The following is a 21,437-nucleotide window of genomic DNA, read 5'->3' as shown; positions in this document are numbered from 1 at the left end:
TAGTTTTGACTGGGGCTGACCACATCCTGAGCTGTGCTTGCAGGGCTGCAGACAGTGCAGTGAGGGAAAGGGGTGGTGAGGGAAAGGTGAGCCTCTGTCAGCACTGTTGATAACCCTGTCAGCAGTGCAGATCCAACGTATTCCCTGTTGGAACACATCCTGTTTTATTTGTCTGTACTACTCTGTGCCCTTGGCCTTGAGGTCATTTGCTGTAACTCTATGCTAGAATTTCACAGAGTGTGCTGAGTTGGAAGGGACCCACAAGAATCATTGAGTCCAACTCTTAAGTGAATGGCCCATATTGAACCCACCACCTCTGGTGTTATTAGCACCATGCTCTTAACCAACTGAACTAACCTCAGGGTCCCAGCTCCTTCCAGGACTGACTGATGTTCCTGCCCTAGCTTCTCCTTGGATACAGCCAGAGTAACAGCCACCCTCAGTGTTAGTTGTGTGGTGCTTTTAGACCTCCCTCTGTCTGAAATCTGGAATTTCAAAATATTCTCTGCAGCTGGGCCATGCTTCTGAATGTGTTTAGTTAAATCCCATCTCAGGAACATGTCATTAGCACTGTCACTGACTCTAGGAGGCATGTAGGATCAGGCACACAGGTTCCCCACACTGTTTTCTGTATATTTGACATGTGTTACTTTTCAATGGAACATGTATATTTAAGGTTTGTAAGATCTTTCCTTTGGTGAAAAGGGGTAATGCCATTGTGAATTTCTATTAATTTCCCTGTATGTTTGGTTTTATTTTTGAGTAACTTTCCAGGATCAGATCAGAGCAAAGTCAACAGCACAAGTTTCTTCTTCTTCCTACTTCTGAAGTTTGTTATTCTGGGGTGAATGTGTGTGAGGAAGCTTTTACCTTTTCTGGTACAGCTGACTTCCAGATACAGCTGTCCTGGTTTTCTTAAACTGTTCATATGCAAGCAACAAAAGCTAACCCTGATACATAACGGATTGCCTGGGTGTCAGTAAACAACCCCACATAATCTGGTAGCTGCAGTGAGATGAAGTGGAAAGCTGGCACAGGGGCTTAGCAGTCTTTATCAATATGAATTTAGGTTATTCTCAGAACTAAAAAGCATTAACCTACATCTGAGTCCTACATTTTACTTGAAAGCAGTATGAACCGTAATGAAGTCTAGGCTTGGCTTTTCCCAATGTCATGGGCAGATGGTCAAATAAATGGTCTGGAATGCTGATGAACAGATGGTATGGTGATCTGTTAATTAATCTGCACTGTTAATAGAGCTGTGCCTGTGCTTTTATTATTATCTGCAGACCCTCTGCCGCTTTCAGAAGTAGATGTTCTGTCTCAGCCTACATCTCTCTCTTCTTTTCCAGATTATTTGCTTTAAATAGAAATGAAGGAATATGCTGTTATATTTGTAAAACTATCCAACTAAACCTGTGTTATGTTTCAGTCTGAAATAAGCTGGCATTTGATCTGATTAGTTGATTTGATCATTTGAGCTGCCTCTACTGCTTCCCACCAACAGGAAGACAGAGAAGTGTTTGGCTTTTCAGCACACACCATGCAAAAGGGGGCTTGGAGTGTGGAGGTGGTCTGGGATTTGGCTGAGTATTTGCAGAAAGCTCTCGAGGAGGAGGTGTGAATAAGTAAGTCCAGGACATGCAGGGTTCATCTGAAACAGAAAGGACAAGGCATGCATAAACCCTTCGAGGATAGAAATTGTCTGGCATAAAAATGTGCTGTCTTGCTGGCATTAATGGAAATTGTGGAATTACTCAGTTGCTTGTGCCCAGAGTAAAACACGGCACAGTGTTTGCAGAGTTAATGTCAGACCTTGATAAGGAATTTTTTGCCACTTACTTTTACTGAAAGTGTCACTTTTCAATAAGCACATGTTTGTACTGATTCAGTTTTGGAGAAGTTCTTTTGCAAGTATGTGAACTTAAAAGTAGTTTGAAGCTTTTTGAATCTGCATTTTTAAAAGTTTGCTTATCCTTTCATTATGTCTTCACTTTATTTTTACTTGCTCTGCTGTCAAAAAGGGTATGTGCTGCTGAGAGATTATTGACATATTCCACTGTGTGCATTTCCTGATGTTGGAGAGGTTGAATTGAAACTGTCCTCATTTTTTGAAACTGTGTTCATTTTTCATTTAAGACATCTTGTGAATGCTACCCTGTGGCATTGATTACAAGATGTTTTAAGGCATCTTCTGTTTACTGTGCTGAGATAAAATAGACTGTTAGCACTTTTGAAGAAGGGTTTGGTTTCTTTGTGTGAATAATGGGGGCTGTTCTCATCCCTATTGAAACATTTTGTCTGGGATATTGAGGGCCATTTTCCTCTGATTTGTACAACGAGTTCTTTTGATAAAAGTTCTAAAGTGAAATTAATTAGAACACATAAGATGTTTTGATCTAGAAAGCAAGTCTATTTAATACCTGCTAGATTAATGCTGCTCCTAATCTTATTAAAACTAGCATCACCACTAAAGTACTGGTTTTGACTTCTGACATCACAGCAAAAAACACTGTATAGATAACAATTACTAAAATAGAATTTTATTTTGGCCTCCTTTTTTTGCATAATTTATGTTTCTTGGGAAACTTTTCCTGTGATTCCTCCCATCTGGTTTTCTATCTAAAACCTCACTTTTTTTGTAAAACTGCTGTGTTGAGTTCTGAAAAGTTTTAACTAGCTGGACTTGGACTGAAACATGACTCTTACTTCTAAATGAATGTGCACAGTCCTTCCCTGGGGTTTACATAAACATTAGTTTTGCTTTCTGTATTCTGTGACAACAGTGTGCCAAAGGGGTGATTATGCATTTGTAATATTTGAAGTTCATGTACTTTTTATGTTCTTGTGAGTAAGTTTTTAGAGCAAAGCAAATAAATGTGCTTTATGTTGAGCCATTTTCATCCATTATGCAACATCCATTAATGGTATTTCACAGCAATTAATGAGTAACTGTACTACCAGGTTTAATTCAATGCAGTTCTAGTTCCCAGGGATGTGGAAAAGTTGGAGACACAGAACACAGCCCCACATTCTCTTCTTCAAGAGATTTTAAGATGTTCACTGTCTTGAGCAAGGTACTGAAATACAGACTGGAACATCATATTAGTAGGAGGACTGTCCTTGGCTAGAAACATGGCCCTTGGCTTACCTTCCAGGTTCCTTGAGGAGTTAAGGTGGTCTGGGGTCTAGCAGTCACACAAACTATTTCAGGCTCACCTGTGTATTACCACATTCAGATCTCTGTTGTGCAGGCTTCAGGTTTACAAAGGCTGTATGTCTGCAGGTGGTGGCTTCTTTAGTCCATTGCCCAGGGGATGGGAGAGAGCCAGAGGTTCTCCGTTCTGTTTGCAGCCCAGGGGGAAGGCTGCAATCTCACACTCTGCTGTCTCGAAACAGCAGTGCAGAGTGCCCCCCTGCCAGCCCTGCACAGAGCAGAGCTCAGCTGCCATGGTTTAATTCACCCTGAACTATTACAGATCTAGGCAGGTCCAGTTTCCTGCCTTAGGTGGGGACGGGGGCGATCTACTCTCAGAGCAGGAGTAAGAAGCACCATGTATTCCTCAGTCTGTGCTGGGTGCCTTGCTTATGACACTGGATACTTGACTGGAGTGCAAGAAAGTTGTGGTTTTAACTGCTTCTTGTAACACATGGGCAGGGCAGGAGATGGAGAAGTGCATCTTTCTACATTTCAGACATGTTGTCATTAATTGCTTACTGGTCTCAGCATTGCATGGTTGTAGGAGTTCGTGATTTCTACTTTGGGAGCACAAACCCAACCTGTCAGCCGTGCTTGTGTTGTAGCTCACTTGACTGAGTTCCTTTGACTGCAAAGCCAATGTCTGTTCTCTGGCAGGATCTGTGTTTGGAAGTGACTTGCCAGTTCTTGCTGGCTGACACTGAGCATTAGCAAGGGTCAGAGAGGGAGTGGGTCCATCCTTCACCATCACCTGCCTTTGGAACAGGTGCTTGCAACTCTGTCTCCTGATGCTTTTGAGTTTGTGTAAGCAGATTGAATGTCTCATTCTTCTGCTGCTCTCAGTTCTCACTCAGAATTTCTCTGATTTAACACTTAATCCAATTACACAGAGTACCAGAAACTATTGCTCTCCTGCATAGATCATATTGTGTTTTCTATTAATAAATTTCTGCTCTGTTTGGAAGTGACCAATTTACTTCAAGATGTTGTTTTAAATCTGATTTTGATTTGCTTCCCATGCAGCCATCTCCTTCAACTCCACAATTTCTAAAATAATTTTGCACTGAGAAGGAGATGGGAAGCACTTAGCTGCCAGCTGCCTTAAGGTTGGCAGTATTATAATGGGAAGAGTTACCAGGTGGTGATGTTTTACAGTCTTACAATATTTTTTTCTTATCTTACAGTCATAGTTTATGGTATTGTTTTAGTAATGTGTAAAAATTTGAGGGCAGCTCTTGCCGAGAGCAGGACAACGGAGTCTCTGCTTTAGTCTCTCCGTAGTTAGTGGCTGGGATAGGCTGCTCCAGGAGCATAATGTGGTTGGTTTTCACTTTTGCCAGGACTGGCAAAGATGATGTAAAGTAAATAGCTGTAGCCACAGTCAGTGAAAATGGGAGAGCCTGCCCTGAGTAATCTGCATCTCTTCCACCTTACAGCAAAGCAGCAGAGGCAGTTCTCTTTGCCTTAGGTGAACCAGGAACTGAATATCCTTAAGTTGAAAGATTTTTGGGGATGTTTCTAGCCCTATGCTACTACAGACATTCAGCAAGCTTGGGCAGAGTACAAGCAACAGATGCCTTGCTGCTCTGTGTTCTCCTGTGTTTTCATGTTAGAAAAAATTTTTGAAGGGATTTCACAATGTGTTCGTTATTGTCAATCTCCAAATCAAATAAAATCCCAAATTTTTAAGGAACTAATTTTGAACTTTGAGAGCTTTACATTGGGAGTAAAACTCATCTGGTAATGCCAAAAAAGAAGCTTAATAAATTAGTCATGAAAAGCACTGGTAATATGAATTCTAGTCATTAATCATTCCCACTGTGAAACAAATGGTTTCTTCAACCTTTAATAACCTTTAAAACTTAAGTACTGGATCACACTGTGACATGGGTTTGTGGGAGCATAGCTGGAATTTGGACTGCTACCTCTGCTTCCTGTGAGTTTCTGGAGCTCAAGGCATTGAGAACCTCTGGAGCTGCTGTTGGATGCCTCACTCCTTCACTCAGAATGTTTTTTCTCAATATGGGAATTTTTTGGTGGTGTTAAGGAAACTTCCCTGTCCAATCCTCCCAGAGCTACTCTGGCAGTCACTTGCACCACCTGAACTGGGACCAAGCCCCTGGCAGCTCACATCCCACACTCAGTCACAGCAGGTTTCTAACTGCTTCTACCCCAGGTTTTCCATAGCAGAGTCACAGATGTCCAGATCCCTAAGATAATTTAATCATGGTGCAAAAGCTAAATAGCAAAGCAACAAAGAGCTCGAGCTGGTGCCTCCAAAAAGGGACCCCAAACAAAGGATCCCCTGGGGTTTTATCCCTTCACAGCACAGGGAAGGTCTGAGGGTCCTCAGCTGCTTCAGTGTCTCTGAGTCTGGGTCCCCTCTCTGGGCCTCAGGTCCTTGGCCCCTTTTCTGCAAAGGTTCTTCAGTTTATGGCCTCTTGCTGTGAGCTTAGGCTCCTGCCCCTCCAGAGCTCAACCAGTAGTTCCACTGCAGCTGCAACTGAAGCTACTGGCACTGAATGGATTCTTTAACAGGTGGAACCTGTCAGTGGCACTGTCATTGTTTCCCTCTCTGGCCAAAGGCAGAGGGTGGCAGTCAGAAATGGTTCCTACATTTGAACCTTTTTACCATGTGTCTACTTCTTTCCATAATCAGTCCCACAGTAGATTCAGGCTTTGTCAGTCATAGTTGGGTGTGGGTTTTCCTCTTCAGTTTGAGAAACATTCAGAAATGTTAAGGGCAAATGGAATAATGTCCTGGCCTTATCTGACCTGCAAATGCCCAGCAAGGAATGCCTTCCAGCAGTTCTTGTCTGAGTGTGATCTCAGATATTTTAAAGTTTCTCTTGGGTTGTGTTTTATCACTTTCCTGTATCTGAGCCACTATGGTTCACACACACTTCTGAAGTGCAAGGCTCTTTGATCAAGAGCAGAGATTCTCAGGAGCTGGCACTATAGAGATTATAGCAAAACTCACAGGACAGTGAACCCAACTGTGCACTCCCGCCTACAGATTTCTGTAAGACCATCAGCTCACTGGACGTGGGGCAGGGCAGATGGACAGGAGAAGGACTCTTTCCAGTGGCACTTCATCATGAAGTCAGCCAATCAAAGTTGCATCTGTTACACGGTGACAACACTGCATTTTAGCCACAAACTTCTGTGGAGCAGCAGGTTAAGGAGCTTCAGAGCGTGAGAAACCATCATTGACATGATTCTGAGGGCAGAGAAATGTATTCTGTGCCTTCCAAGAGCTGCTCTGCGATGGGAACCATAATGTATTCCAGATCAACATCCTTGGGGACAAGGAAAAAACTAACCAGCAAACCACAGAAAACTTCACTAGTTTTGCACTCAAAGTTCAGAACAAAGCCTGCACAGAAATAGAGAAGATTGTTGAACATAAACTGAGCAGAGAGCAAATGCCCACTCTCCATTGCAGCAGAGACAAGGAATGGTGCCAGAAAGCCAGCATGTCTAACAGAAGGGCAGGGAGGTTATTGTAAACAAAGCATTTTTTAAAAAGCTAGAGAAAATGGAAGAGGTTGTAAACTCTAACTCGTTAAATATATGAACAGAGAGGGGTTTGAGAGATGATTTGCAAAGGGGAAAAACACAACTTTCCTGTTTCAGATCTGTCAAAATGGAACCTGGAAGAGAGGCTTACAGCTAGTCATAGCAGAAAAACTAAACATAATTTTTTTCTGCATGCAGGCTTGGCACAGAACAACTCGCAGAGAGCACTGTGCTGGAATGCTTTGTGGAGAGTCAGCACAGATCCTGCCTTAACCCACAGTGCCTGCTGCAGAGGCTCTACAAAAATAATATTTATGCATTTGTAGCAGGTTGCCAGAACTGGAAGTATCAACCCAGGAGTTTTAAATAAGTTTAAAGATTAAATAGTTAAGGTGTTAAGTGAGAGGTTATGCTCCTCTGTTGAATCTGCCATGGTGCCCAATGATTCATCTGCCAGACATTTTATAAGACAGATCAGAATTCAGAGGAATTCTGGAAATACACTGACCAACTATACCAGACAGACTGATACAATTAGCAGAGTACAGTGGATCAATGACACTGATAAATATTGGGAAAGGGTAATGTAAGTTTTTAAATGGAAGAAGTCCTGCTCTGCAGAGCTGTTGGAATTCTTCATATCAATCAGTAGTGATATAAAGATAATTCAGTCAATGCAGCCTACTTGGATTTCCAAGAGACAGGACCAAAAAGAGTCTTAAGACATATCTCTTAAGGGACTTAGGAGACCATGCAGTCAGAAGAGAAGTCCACTGATGGATGAAATACTTACTAAAAAACCCAGCATTTGTCTTCACAGTCGAGATCACTTGAGGAGCACTCTGGAGGTCTGTACTGGGACCTGTGCTGCTTAAATATACTCCCTAGAGGTATGGAAAAAGTGATGGAAGGTGCAGTGACAAAACTTATCTGCCTTTGGGTAAACAAAATGTACTGCACATTGAGTCGAACCTTCCTAGAGTGGAAAATGAAAGCATGGGCTCAGAGCAGATGATAACCCGGAGGCGTAAGACCTTAACATTGCAGGGGATGAGTGACAATGTCAGCACAGGGCTTGTGGCTTTCAGCAAAGCAAATCAATCCTTTTTCATCAGGAACAGAGAACAAAGCAACTCCATTGTGCTGCTTTGTGCATCCACAACATGTGCCTGCATGCATTTGGCAACCTTGCTGAGCCCCTTGGCTCAGCAAGGACAGAGCTCCCTGGGGCAGTTTTGGAGGACCAGCAGTATGGTCAGGGTCAGCTGCGGTACTGGGGCGGGCTGGATAGTCGCAAGCATATCAGCCCAGAAAGGAGCATGTGAGGGTCACGAGCTGTTAGGGTATTGCTTCTGGGGAGTATGGAAATGCGGTCAGTTGCTCCCCAGCTTCCAAACCAAAGGCAAGGAGATGTCATGCAAAATCAGCAGATACGAGATGGGGAATTATGTGATTCTTTACCCCACACATTAATAAGGTTCAGCTGCTCTGGTCACAGGGGGAGAGCGGTACCAAAAGCACGAGTGTTGGGCAGTTGCAGCCCTATCCTCAGAAAGTTGAAGACCACGCCTCCAGTTAAGGAAGTCTTACTGGACCTACAGATTGCTGGAAGCTGGAAAAGTAACCAGATGGGAAACTGTTACAAGATGCAAGTGTTTGAGAACTTGTATCACTTTATCCTTTTCCCCTAGCACAGGCTCCTGAAGTCATTCCAGCAGGCTACAGCTGCAGCTGGTCTCCATGCCTTCTGTTCTTCCTTCATCATTGCTCTTCTCATTCCCGACCTCCAGGCACTGCTGGTGTTTGAAGCTATGAATCCCAGGTGCTCTGGGTGGATCAATGGCAGCTGCCTGCCCAGCCTCAGCAGCAAGTGTGGCACTGGCAGTGCCTGCGGCTGCTGAGGGCCGGCTCTGGGAGCCACACTGCCTCTGCTACCCACCTCCTGTTTGCAGCAGGTGGGCTGCAGCTGCTGTTTATTTTTATCTACCGTACAAATAAAGGCAAAAGATAAAAATGTCTTTTTTCACAAGAAAAACTTCTGATAAAGTTTTCAATCCCTAAGTGAAAATTGAATTCTATTCAGCTCTTCAAAACACAACCTGTGGATCATGAGCTTCTCTTGCATTCATCTCCCTTATTTTAAAGACTGCAGGTTTGCAAAAGTCTGGCTGTCTCCTGGCCACGTGTTTTCCACTTGCCTTCTCGTATCACTGCTTCCCTGCACTAGACCAGATAAGCATTCAGATGTTAGCTGGAATTGAGCACCTGCAAAGTAACAAACCTTGAATCTCTTTTCAAACTACACTGATATAGTGTGAGCAGAGAGCAGAAAGAAACCAAGTGTGCCAGAGTCTGGAAGTGTCTGTTACTTTCCAGCACAACACTTCTACACAAGCAGATGGCAAATACCAGGAGTAAACATGCCAGAACTGTGTTTTGGAACTGGGCAGCAGTTAGGCAGCTGTGAAGGGTGTCTACAAGAAGGACATGAGGAAAGTATGTTTGTCACGGGCAGAGGGTGCAGCCTGCAAAGTTCCTGTTCTCTCACTGAGTGCTCTGGTACCCACTGTAAGTGAGTTATTCTGCTCCACATTTGAGCGAGTAATAGGCCAGTAATAATGTAACTAAATAATAACTTTTGGGGGGCAGTTCAAGGTAGCAGTTGTATAAGTGTAGAGACTGTGTTGTTATCTAAACCATAATACCTAAGCTTCAGTTTAAGCTCCCATCTCATGCTGTCCTGTGGCTTTGATACATAGGAGAGCTGTTGTGGAGACAAACGGGTGATGGGGAGTCATGCGTACGCTAATTGTGTGTCATCTGAAAATGATTTTGTCCTTTGCAATCAGAGATTGAGATAAAAGCCCTAAAACTCCAGGGAAAGTTTCAAAGAAAATAAAGTTTGCTGTAAAAACTGACATTGAATCACTCTCAGGGAAACTGGGGGTAAAACTCAGTAAGTTCAAATGTAATTACAGAAAAGACTGTATTGCAGACATATTTCAATATCATCAGCTCTTTTGTTGCTTTCTTTGCTTTTCTCATTATTTTCTCAGTATAGTGTTTGTGCTTCTGTTTGATAGTTGAGCTTTTGCTGCTGCCTATAGAACCTCCGTCATCTCCTGCAGGTCTCCTCCCTTCATGAGCTGTGAATCAGTTTAATTGATCTTGTGATCAGGGCAAGGCCATTCCTTCTGCCACCCGATGCACTTCCTTTGGGCTCTGAACCAGAACCAGTATTTGCCAGACCACTCTATGAGCTTCTTAACTCACTGACCTGGCAGTAGTCTAACAAAGCAAGATTAATTAAAAAAAAAAAAAAAGGTAACTGGATAGCTGCTTATGGAAGAGCCTAGCAAGTGCCAAAGCTGGCAGAGAGACCTGCTCTTAGTGGAAGTCCTTAGTCCAGCCCTCAGGGGTGTAAGGAAGTGCAGGTTAGGGTTGCAGGTTCCGGCCACCTGGGCACTTGCTGCACTCTCCATTGAGTTCGCTGTATTTCGCCCTTCCAGCCACCTGCACTGCCAGTTGCCTTCTCCAAAAGTGGCCACTTTATTTAAAGGACTCATTAACACTTGTAGGCTTGGAGAGCACTAAACTGGAGTCCAGTGCTGTGGCTGCACAGCACATCCTTCAGAAGTACAGGACAGAGCTTTGTCCAGCTCAGCAGAGCACTCCTGAGAGCTGAGACATGGGCAAGGGGCAGAGCCTGGAGGTTTGCTGGAGGCTGAGGAAGCAGGGACTGCATCCTGGGCTACTTTGTGCAGCCTTGCTGTGAGGACAGGAATTCCTGCCACGTGGACACATGCTCACTTTGCACACACAGACGAGTCCTTTCCTACCCCTAATCTCCGAAGGAAAAGGGAGCCAGGTGAGCCTCAGATAAGGTAATGTCGTCTGCAGATGGGTCTCTGCTGCTTTGTAGATAAGTACTCCAGCTTCTGTACATGCGCAATGCAACAGCTGCATGCAGGCAAAACCAAGCCCCATTCTGAGGACAAGGACAGACAGGGGTGTCTTGTTATCCTTCAAACACAAGCTTCGAGAAGGTTTCAGGCTACCTCGTGTGATTTGGCTGGGCCAGTGTCCTCCTGTTGCCACAATCCTGGAGCAAGGGGAAGAGACAGGCTTTGGAGTCCTTGAAAAGACACACAGCTGGTGAAGGAAGGTCTTGCACTGCAAGAACTAAATCAGTCTGCCCCACAACCAGCTCTCAAGAGTGCCCAGAAAGTGGGTGAGGTGGATTTCTGATGTGCTGCAAGGCAGGTACTCTCACCAGTCCTGTATTTGATTTAATGACTTTCAGGTTGTTCAAAATTACTGTTAAAAAAAAAAATTCATATACTTTATGTAAACTAGTAAAACATATTTCTGAGGTTGTAATGTCCCATCTTCAAGCTGAACCATGTGGCTTTTTCCTAAGCAGGCATTTTCTTAATATCAAGAAAATAATTGGTGCTTTTTATAGTTACTGTAAGAGCATGCCTCTCCATTGATTTCTGTAGATAAGAGAAGGGATCTACAAGTGATATTGTGTATCCAGCTTTCCTGACATCTCCACAGCTTTTCCAAAGTCCATAGATATCCCGGAGATCTTGATCATGAGAAGATGCAGCCTCTGACCATTTGCATGTCTGTACAAAAGCAAGCTGCTTTGGCCAGTGGTTGAACACAGAGATTGGACACAGAGGTTTGACAGGATTGTGAATTGGCCAGGTTGGGTGGATCTTGGATCTACTGTCCACCTGATACAGTGGACAGTATCCCTGCATGTGGACAGGAGGTGGAATGAGATGGTGTTTAAGGTCCCTTCCAACCCTAACCATTCTGTGATTTCAAGAGCTGTACTGTGGGTAGGAGAGCAGTGTTAACATGGGAATGAGGTCCTTGCTGCTGGCCCTCAGTTAGGGTTCCCTGTGAAGGCAGCACATGTAACACTGGGGCTCCTTCTTCTCTCTCTGCAGGAACATGACATTGAGACAGCTTTCGGAGTGGTTCATGTCACCATGCGGGGCACACCCAAGGGGAACAGACCTGTCATCCTCACATACCATGACATTGGCCTCAACCGTAAGCCCTTGCATTGCCAGGACCCTGAAAAAGTGATTATTCGTGGTATTTGCTTTTGAGCATGGGGAGTAGCAGGCCTGGTATGGAGCTGAGATGAGGTCATTCCAAGGTGAAAAGATAAAGGTCTGCAGGAGAGAGAGCACATGGCTCTGTCCATTCTAACTGCCCTTGAAAGGTAGGGCCAAGGTGGAAAGATGGAAATAGGTCCACCCAACACACAGTAGTGCTCTAGCTGACTTGCTGCACTGTGTGATAGGGCATCCATTCCATGGGTGCTGGGCAGGTGAACAAGTCTCTTCTACATGGCTGCAGCAGTAGTGTAATGTTCTGGTGGTGGGGGCAGTTGGTCTTTTGACATCTCCCCACACAAAATGTACTATTACCTTCACACAGGTACTTCTCTGTGAGTGCTTTAAGTACCCAGGTGCTGTGAGGCCCTGCTTTCCAGGGCATTGTAGGCTGACTGTTGTTTGTCTGCCTGCCCTCCAGTCATGGTAATTCCATTGCTGAGACTCACTGCTGCATCGCAGTTTTGTGCAGAGGCACAGCACGTACACCATGCAGCACCCACTGCCCTATGGTCTCAGTGGGGGCTTGAGCTCCTGCAGGTGTGTGCCGTGGTGTTTGAAGGGTGGCTTGCAATAAAACTTAAAGAAGGGTCTAATTTCTTCTTGTTGTTGTTTCAGACAAATCCTGTTTTAATGCATTCTTTAACTTTGAAGACATGCAAGAGATCACCCATCATTTTGCTGTGTGCCATGTGGATGCACCAGGCCAACAGGAAGGAGCCCCCCCATTCCCATCTGGGTAAGAGCTCTGCAGTCACCCATGTTGTTCAGTCTGGACTGAGGTAGCACGCAGTTTAAGCCAGCTGGGACTGCCAGGCTGAGTGTAGTGGTAAGCAGATGCCAACATCAGAGGAAATGGCAAGATGAGGAAGCTTCCCAAGGGTCATTCAGAGAACTCTCCAATTACTAAGACATGGGTAAAGACCTCACTAGGGCTAAGTCTGGTACCACCTTCCTGACTTGAACATGAACCCAGCACACTGCAGTCGAGCTGGCATTTCATCTGTCCTTCTTGCCACAGAAGTATGACTGCCCAAAGGACCACAGCTCTGTGTTAGTCTTGCTCTGAGGGATGGGATCCACACAGTCAGCTGAAACATACAGTATTGTTGCACATTAATAACCTGTGCATGTCTGCCAGATGTTCTTTGTCCCTCCTACCTTGAGTGGAACTGGAAGGTAACCTCTGTCAGGCTGTATTTGGAGGTGCTCCCTTGCTTTTCAGGTACCAGTATCCCAGTATGGATGAACTGGCTGAAATGTTACCTGCTGTTCTGACACATCTAAAGTAAGTCTCTGAAGGGAAATGGGGTGAGGCAGCTAGATACCTCTATTCCAGCACCTACTTCCGTCTCTGCTTGCCATGACTGATATGCTCACTGAGGTGTCCCAAGAGGCACAAGTATCTACTAACCAGTGGGACCCTCTCTAGTTTTATGCTGGGGACAACATCTGCTACATGAAGCAATTTATGGCTGCTGCATCATTGCTGCATTGTTTTGAAAACAAACCATAAGTGCATAGCTGGATACAGAGGGGAAAGGCTTTGCCTCTAGGGATGCTTCAGCTGAGCTAACTTAGTTGTGCTGACTGTGAAATGCCTGTATTTCAGCCTGAAAAGCTTCATTGGGATTGGCCTAGGCGCTGGTGCTTATGTCCTCAGCAGGTGTGCAGTAAGTATCTCTTCACTGCTTGTCACTCATGTGAGCTGTGGTCATCGTTGTGGGGCATGGGCAAAGTAACATTCAGTAATTACAGTAGGGCTGCAGGGAGCCATGGGAGAGCTACCTCCATCCAGATGGTTGTGTTGGAGCAGTCACGGTTACTCTGAAGCTGTGCCAGGCATGGAAACATTGTAATGTGATGTCTTTGAGTCAGCAGAGCCCATCCTGAGTGCTAGTAAGAGTCAGTCTTGAATCTTCACAGAGACTGGCTGCACTACTGTGTGCTGTGTCCACTGTTTGTGGCACCAAAGAATGGATGTGGTGATGTACTCCAAACTAGTGTTGATGTGGAATGTGCTTTGTCACTAAAAGGAAGCAGATTTTGCTCCACCCTTACACAAGAGAGCTGCTTCTATTTCAGTACCCACTTATACATTTCTCTCTAGTGTAGTGTTCATGTGAAATCAGTGGGTATTGTTTAGTACGATACAGGAATTTATCAGGAATTCACCTGAGTCTTTCAGAGTTACTGCTAAAAAATCCCTGGAAATCTGACATTTTCAGTAAAATTTACTTCAGGTTGTTGTGTGAGAGAGTTGCCAGTTGTTTAGGCCACTATAATTTCTTCAAGCCATTGTGCTGGGCAGCTGCCCCTCCTTACACAAAGTTCTCTGTTTCCCATTCCCTACAGTCAGGATTGAGCTGGGGCAGTGTGAGGCATTGGTGTTTCACTGTTCCTTCTGTATCTTGGATAGTTTTCAGCCTTGCTAAAGAGGAATTTGTGCAAATCAGCCTTAGTCCTCAACGAAGTGCCACAAGTGTGCCCTTGACACACTCCCTGGGCTGTGGGCAGTTTCCTGCTGAGGACAGAGATGTTTCCTTCTCCTTCACATCAGTGCAGCAGAACAGGAGAGCTGCCTTGGAGTGACCCCAGAACTCAACAGAGGCTGGTTGCCTCTGATTTCTGAGTTTGTATTTGCAAGCAGTTCTCATAAGTGCTTCTTACCTGTGCAGCCCAGGTACAGCCCGAGGCACACTGGAGGGTTTTGGGTTGCTGGATGGAGCAGGGGAAGGAGTGTCCGCAGGGCGGGGGGGGCAGCAGGGGTGCTGCCTGGGGAGAGGGTGCCCCTGTAGCTCAAGCTTTCTCTACTGCAGGGGCTTGGGGGGGCTCAGCACTAACTCCCCTGCTGTTTGCCCCATTTCCACTGGGAAAACTGTCTCTTCCTTGAGGAGAATGAGGTGCTCTCCAGGCACAGTAGTTTGTCGAGGTTCTTCACAGAGGTGCTGGATTGGAGCAAAGAAGGTTGCTGATACTTGTAACACACAGGGCCTGAGCAGGACCTGCAGCTGTGCCAGGCACACAGGTCACCAGAAGGCACTGCTGAGTCTATAGGTGCTGTGGAGCACCTCAGTGCCACAAATGAGTCAGGTCTGGTCTTGCTGGGAGCCACTGGCTACCCAGCACAGAGGAGCTCCCTAGTATGTCTTGCACCTTTTGCAAGAAGCTTTCCAGCTGCTGCACCAGCTGTTGACCTCTGCGTGGACTGAATCATCCTTCTGAGTGTGCCTCTGCTCTCTCCCCACAGCTCAGCCACCCTGACCTGGTGGAGGGACTTGTTCTTATTAATGTTGATCCATGTGCAAAGGGGTGGATTGACTGGGCAGCATCTAAGGTGAGATTCTGCTTTCCCACACATGTGCTCTCCACAGCACCTAATGAACAGTGTGTAGAGTAAAAACAAAAGGACACAATACAGGATATGTTCCATTTCTGGGGAAAACTGTACAATTTCATTTCTTGTCCCTGCTGCATTCTAAGTCTGGATATAATATGGTCTCTGCCAGAGGAGTATGGTTGGGTGTGATCATGTGAATGAGAAATGCAGATTAACTGCTTGGATCACTCAGCTTTCCTCTGATTCTTCTGCTTGCAGGCTTCATTTGATTGATATTGAATGAATCTCTTAATTATTCTCTTATTCTGGTGCCTTAAAGTTATTTAAGGTTTCAGGTTTTTTGGAGAGCTGGGTTGTGTATACAGTTTCTTTGAAGCTTTGCATGTCCATCCCAAGCTTCAGACATTTGCTTCTTATATAATATGAATAGTTTCTTCATTGTTTCCTTTACTCTGAGTAGCTGTTTTGCAATGTGTGATAAAACTGCATTTTCCTGTTACTCTCCTCCTCATTCATGGTCACTCTTCAGTTTTCAGGCTGGACAACCAACATAGTGGATATTGTCTTGGCACATCATTTTGGCCATGTAAGTACCCAGCAGATGCTAATGTTGCCTGTGCAACTGTGCATGGAGCTATAACTTCTGTATGTGTCTGCTCCCAAATAGTTCTGGTCCATTAGACAAGGGTTGCCACAGGTAGTACCATTTTCTCTGTGAGTCAAGCTCACATTTGGGTTGGCATGCTGGGGGGCATACACATCCTCACTCTTGCCCTCACTGTCTCCAGGCCATGCACTGGTGATAGAACTCCTTTGTGGTGCCTGGGACACTGTCCACAGAAACAAGTGGCAGCCAGTTCTCTGTAGCCAGCATGGAAGCCTTTGGACTGTGGGTAGAGCACAGGTCAGCTGGGAGCTGGCAGTGGGATCTTGTATCTGTCCAGATGTTGAACTGCTGCATTCTGCTCTTCATCTTACCCTTCAGTTTCAGCAGAGGCAAACCAGCCCCTCCTGAAAACTTTGAATACAGCAATGCCTTCTGTTTGGGATTAGCTGTCTCTCAACCAGCAAGCTAACTGGGCAATGACAGGGATAGTGCCTTGTGCACACTGTATATGCCACACAGCAGATCAGTCCCTGACCTGGAGTCTTCTTGCAACAACACATCGGCACTGAAAGGAATGCTTCCTTCTCCAGCACCACTTCCTCCTGTGCACATCCTGCTCTCTTCCCACTGTCAAGCCCCTTCATTGTATATAGTGCTTCCTCACATTCCCTGTTCTCTCTGGTTCTCTCAGAATGTAGTTTCTTCCTAGAACTGGCTGCTGGAATTGAACTTTCCCCTGGTCACTGTCTTACAGCTTAAGTATTTTTTTACTTTATTACGTTTATTAGTATTATTACGTACTTTGCTTCTTAAACATAAAGCGTAAATGGAAGACCTGCCAAACACAGAGTGATTTGTATCTGTGTAAGCATTACTGAGGTTTGGGAGTTAACTAATCCCATCTCAGGATACTTGTACTCTGGCAGCAGCTTGTGCACTGTCAGTTGTAAAGTGTAGTCACATTACCAAAGCATGGCATGTACCAGCACATCACATGAACACCTCATGTCTCTGGGATCCTTATGCAGTGTGGAGTTGCTGCCCTCTGTGTCACTGTTCACAGAGAATGACGTGTGTGGACGCGCTTTAATGCTTTGGCATTTTTATGACTGTTGCTTCTTTACTTGTGGAAAGTGTTTCCTGTTCTTCAGTTCTTCTACTTTTGTACAGGAGGAACTGCAGGCAAATCTAGATTTGATCCAAACATACAGGCTTCATATTGCGCAGGACATTAACCAAGATAACCTTCAGCTGTTCCTCACCTCATACAACAGGTATCGGATACCTTTTTGCCTGACAAACAGCTCCCATAGCTTCCCCATAGCTCAGTAAATTTGCTGCCATATATATTATCCTACTGGGTATTGTATCAGGGGAACCTTTGTCCTAAGCCTAGTTTTCAGCTGTTACCTTGAGCCAAACCTAGCCCTTGTGTCTGCCCACAGGCACTGTCATACCTCAGTAGCTCATCTCTGGGCACACAGCAATGCCATGAGAGGATGAATCCTGTTGTCTGGGGATGACTGCTGGGACTCCTGATCAGGGCAAGATGCACAGAGTTGCCTGGGTGCTGGAGCCAGCACTCATGGTTGGATTTTGTGTGCCCTCATGATAATCAGTTTCCTCAGCAGATTAATGAAGAATTGTTCTGTTTTGTCTTTCAGTCGTAAAGATCTAGAAATTGAGAGACCAGTTGTTGGTGTCAATGAAATGACTGCAAAAACACTCAAGTAAGTTGTCTGAATCAGCCTATCTCAATTGCTGACTCTGCAGTCTCTTCAGCAGAAAAGATGGTGTTGCTTCTCAGCAAGAACTGCACCAAGCTCAAGCACTGGGAAGACTGTCCAAGACAGTTCCAGGCTGTCATACAGGACTGTCAGCTGCAATGGGGCAGAGGTGTCTGGAAGTCCTCTCATTAAGAACACATTGAATTTCTCCAGAAGGCAGGGTCAGAGGCACATGTGTGCAACAACAGTGCCAGTTGGTGTGCATGGAGAGGACAGTCTGGGTGCATCTGCAAGCCCTGGACAATTTTTTGGTACAACAGAATGCCAAGGTGATGGCAGGCAAGGATTTTGCTGAGCCTTTTTTTTTTTTTTTTTTTTTTGCTGAGCCTTTCATGAGGGTGTTGATTCACAAAGCTCAACCTTCTCAGAAACCCCTTTGATGCACTTGGAGTAACATCTCTGTTTTGGCTTTTGACCAGGTGCCCTGCCTTGCTTGTTGTTGGTGACAACTCACCTGCTGTGGAAGCAGTGGTATGTATCCATGAACTCTTTCCTCTTGTGACATTAGCCCCACAAGTCACTTAGCAACCCTGCAGTGCTTTCACCTTGCTCAGAATTACAGACAGTGGCTCTTTGTCCCAAGCTCTTTTTCAGTCCTCCAGCTATTCATGGGAGAGCCAAGGCTCAGGGGCCCTGAATGGCTCTCAGGGCAACTCCAAGGTGAGGATGGCAGAATCTGAATGAGCACCCTGCTCAACAGGTGATGCAAAGGACCCTGCTTGGGATCATGCATCCTTCCCTGAGCTCTGCCAGGCTGCTGCCTGCAGTTTGGTTCCAGTCTTGAATTGCTGTTGTTTTGCTGTTACTCTGGGGCTACCTGGGGATTAAAAATAACTGAGTGTGACTCCAGTTCTTATGGTAGAGCTCTCTTGGAGTAGTGCATCACCAGGAAGGCAGCACCTAGGAGCTCTGTCCTCTGCAGACACCCATAACCCACTTCCCTCCCAGCACAGCTGGGGCATGGCACAGGGTAGTGTGGTTGTGATGGATGTTGCTCCTCCCTGTCAGCCAGGGATTGTGGGGAGACCAGAAAGTTGTGAACAAAAGCAGCAGTCTAAAACTGTGGAAGAGTATAGGAGTCTCCTGAAGCAGTAAATTGAACCCAGGAGCCATGCATGGAGAACATTTTCTGGCCATGGCCTGTTGCCTTGGTCTATTTGATCTGGAAGTCTGAAATTAAGTCTGCAAGTTTTGACTTTTCTAGGATACTATCCTTGAAGATTCCCATTGCTTACTGGCCACAGTACAGTACAGGATAGGGTCTTCTGCATATTAGTGTGCCTGTCTGGCTGCCCAGGTTCCCTGCCCAGAATAACCTCCCCTAATGTGGTTGCTTTTCCTATAGTCTCTGCCTATTCTCTTTTTGCAGCAGTCTTAACAGAGAAGACGTGGTCGTGACCTCCTTGTCTGGCCAGGGGACTAAGTGACCTCCCTTATGCTGCATTGCACAGAAGTCTCCTTCCCTCCCAGTCTTGCTGTCAGAGCACAGAAGGTGCTCCAGGGTTTTATAGTGCATCCCCAAACGAGGGGATGATTTCAGTTGAAGTCAGGACCTGTCATCACAAGGTCCCTTAGATGGAACTCCTGTCTTTCTTCCCTGGATCTTTTATTCATTGTTCACTTCTTACATGATCTCTGCTTTCTTACTTGCTCCTTCCTGGCTCCAGAGAAGCGACCATTGCTGAAGACAGCCACTGCTTCTGGTGCAGCTACTCCACATTTTACATCTGAGTTTTCACATTTTCTGTGTGACACCATGTCCCTCTCTCCTTTTTTCTAGGTTGAATGCAATTCCCGTCTTGACCCAACCAAAACTACGCTTCTGAAGGCAAGTGCCACTCCAGAATCATTCTGGCCAGCATAAAGACACTATTTTTGCTCAGATCCACTTAGGTTTTTGCTTTCCATACATTTGGCTTTGAGAAGTTTTTGGACAGTCATTCAGAGCTGTGCTCTCTCCTCCATGGAGCCAGGGCTTGAGAGGGAAGAGTTTGTCAGGGAGTCCCCCAATCCCTGCTTTATGGCCACCTTCAACTGGCCAGGAAGACCCGTGAGAGTTAGCAGAGATGCCCTGCCTCCACCCTGCTCTCTGCAGCAACAACATCCTTTTTCCCAGCTTTGTACTGGTCCTTTCCACCCTCACCTGAGGCCCCACAATGTGCCCGACAGTGGCTGTATGGGAGTGCAAAGGGACAGGGTTGGGCAGAGTGGCCAGGCCAGAGGTGGCTGGGAAGGTGCTGGGCCTCTGGAGTGTGGCCTGAGATCACTTGGTGACATGGCCTACAAGGTGCAGGGTTCCCTCAGCAGCAGATCCCTGAAGGTGTATCACCTTGGCCTTGCTCTGGTTGTAGAGGTGAGGTGGTGGAAACTGCAGTGTGGTGCTCTCAGCCTGGTGGGTGGGTGGTGCTGGCTTGGTTTGGGGTTGTCCTCCTGGGCAGGACAGCTCAACCTGCCTTTTGTTTCCTGCTGCAGATGGCCGACTGCGGGGGCTTGCCTCAGGTGGTTCAGGTGAGACACACCTTGGCTCTCCCATGGCATTTGAGGGCAGAAGAGCCCTTTGTTCTGCTTGCACTAAAGCCACTCTCTCTGTTTCCACAGCCTGGCAAGCTGACTGAAGCCTTCAAGTACTTTGTGCAGGGAATGGGCTACAGTAAGTGGCAAAGACAATTTTGTGGTTTGGGGCAGGGTTGTCATGAAGGGAACTCAAGCTTTCTGGTCCATCTGAACCCACTGGCATCTGTGTTCTACCCCTGAGCTAGTGTGGTTGCCAGGAGATCCATCCATGCTGGAAAATCAGCTAGTGTGCTGACATGCCTTAGCAAGCCAGTATTGTTCCCTGACGTGTTGGTGACTCCCTTTCTGGTTGCTGGTGTTGGTAAAACCTTTTAAGTCTGTCTTTGTGCCAATCCAGAAAAATGTGTTCCCAAGAACAGCAAATCTGTGCATACCTTCTCCAAAGGGGAAGGAGGTAGCAGTGCAGCCCCATGACTAGTCCGGGTATGAGAGCTCCCCCATTTCTCCTCAGATGTTCCTGTTTCTCTCAGACTCACCAGGGTTAAGCAATACTCCACAATAAATCCCTCTAATGGCAGAACAGGTTTCTGGGTGACTTCTGAGGCACCCAGGGAGCCCAGAGAGAGCTGTGCTTTGCACCAGTGCATGTCCTGCCCTGTAGCTTCCTCACCATGCTTGGAGGCAGAAGATATTGTCACCTGAGTGTGTCAGACTAACAGCTGCTCAGCTCCCTGCCCTTGGTGTTCCTGAGGAATCAGAGGAGAAGGGCTTCTTCTTTATCTCCAAGAAAGGCTTTACTACTCAGGAACATCAGGAGAAGGGCTTCTCAGTGCGCTACAGCAGCTCTTTCTCGCCTACTGGGGTCAGGAGTTCCCTTTTGTGGATGACAAGCCTTCAAAAGCTGGAGTTAGGGAAGGAGTTGGTTTATGTGACTGGCTGACCACTGAGCATGGCCACCCTAAGAGCTGGGACACTTGCAGGGGTCTCCTCACAGCTTTGCCAGAGATCATAGTCAGGCTTTGCAGAACCTGTCCTTTTCCTGAAGGCTCTGCAGGTAACACACACATGTAGGACAGTCATGTTCTCTAATGTTGGCCAAAGGAACCTGATCCTGCAGAGGAAGATGCTGTGTGAGGAGGGTCCCCTCAGCCTCACTGAGAGTGTTTCAATGTTCATGTCTGTTGTATTCCTGGAGTTAGTAAAGATAGCAACTGCTGTTTTCAGAGCAAGGGGGAGCAGCACTTCAGCAGCACTTTGGTGGGGATCAGCTCTCTTGTCAATAGGACATGCAGCACTGGAGAAGGACAGGCCAATTTTCTCCTTGCAGAATTAGTAG

At 46.0% G+C, this 21,437-nt stretch overlaps 1 protein-coding gene across 3 annotated transcripts in view; it reads left to right on the top strand.

The window, feature by feature from the left end:
- NDRG3 (NDRG family member 3) overlaps window positions 1–21,437 on the top strand; it is a 58,682-nt gene that overhangs the window by 34,574 nt on the left and 2,671 nt on the right. For 2 of the 3 annotated variants that reach the window (XM_066561287.1, XM_066561286.1), the window contains exons 4-15: window positions 11,680–11,785; window positions 12,472–12,592; window positions 13,079–13,141; window positions 13,466–13,526; window positions 15,104–15,190; window positions 15,723–15,779; window positions 16,971–17,074; window positions 17,465–17,530; window positions 18,007–18,058; window positions 19,368–19,415; window positions 20,060–20,095; window positions 20,186–20,237. In XM_066561287.1, the coding sequence (XP_066417384.1) occupies window positions 11,680–11,785; window positions 12,472–12,592; window positions 13,079–13,141; window positions 13,466–13,526; window positions 15,104–15,190; window positions 15,723–15,779; window positions 16,971–17,074; window positions 17,465–17,530; window positions 18,007–18,058; window positions 19,368–19,415; window positions 20,060–20,095; window positions 20,186–20,237 (853 nt within the window). Of the gene's footprint in view, window positions 1–11,679; window positions 11,786–12,471; window positions 12,593–13,078; window positions 13,142–13,465; window positions 13,527–15,103; window positions 15,191–15,722; window positions 15,780–16,970; window positions 17,075–17,464; window positions 17,531–18,006; window positions 18,059–19,367; window positions 19,416–20,059; window positions 20,238–21,437 lie in introns of all 3 variants that reach the window. The other variant, XM_066561285.1, reaches the window with a different exon arrangement.

This window comes from Molothrus aeneus, chromosome 17 (genome assembly GCF_037042795.1).
Source record: "Molothrus aeneus isolate 106 chromosome 17, BPBGC_Maene_1.0, whole genome shotgun sequence".
Taxonomy (NCBI): domain Eukaryota; kingdom Metazoa; phylum Chordata; class Aves; order Passeriformes; family Icteridae; genus Molothrus; species Molothrus aeneus.
The sequence above is the reverse complement of the archived record's forward strand: the minus strand, read 5'-3'. Positions and strand labels throughout refer to the sequence as shown.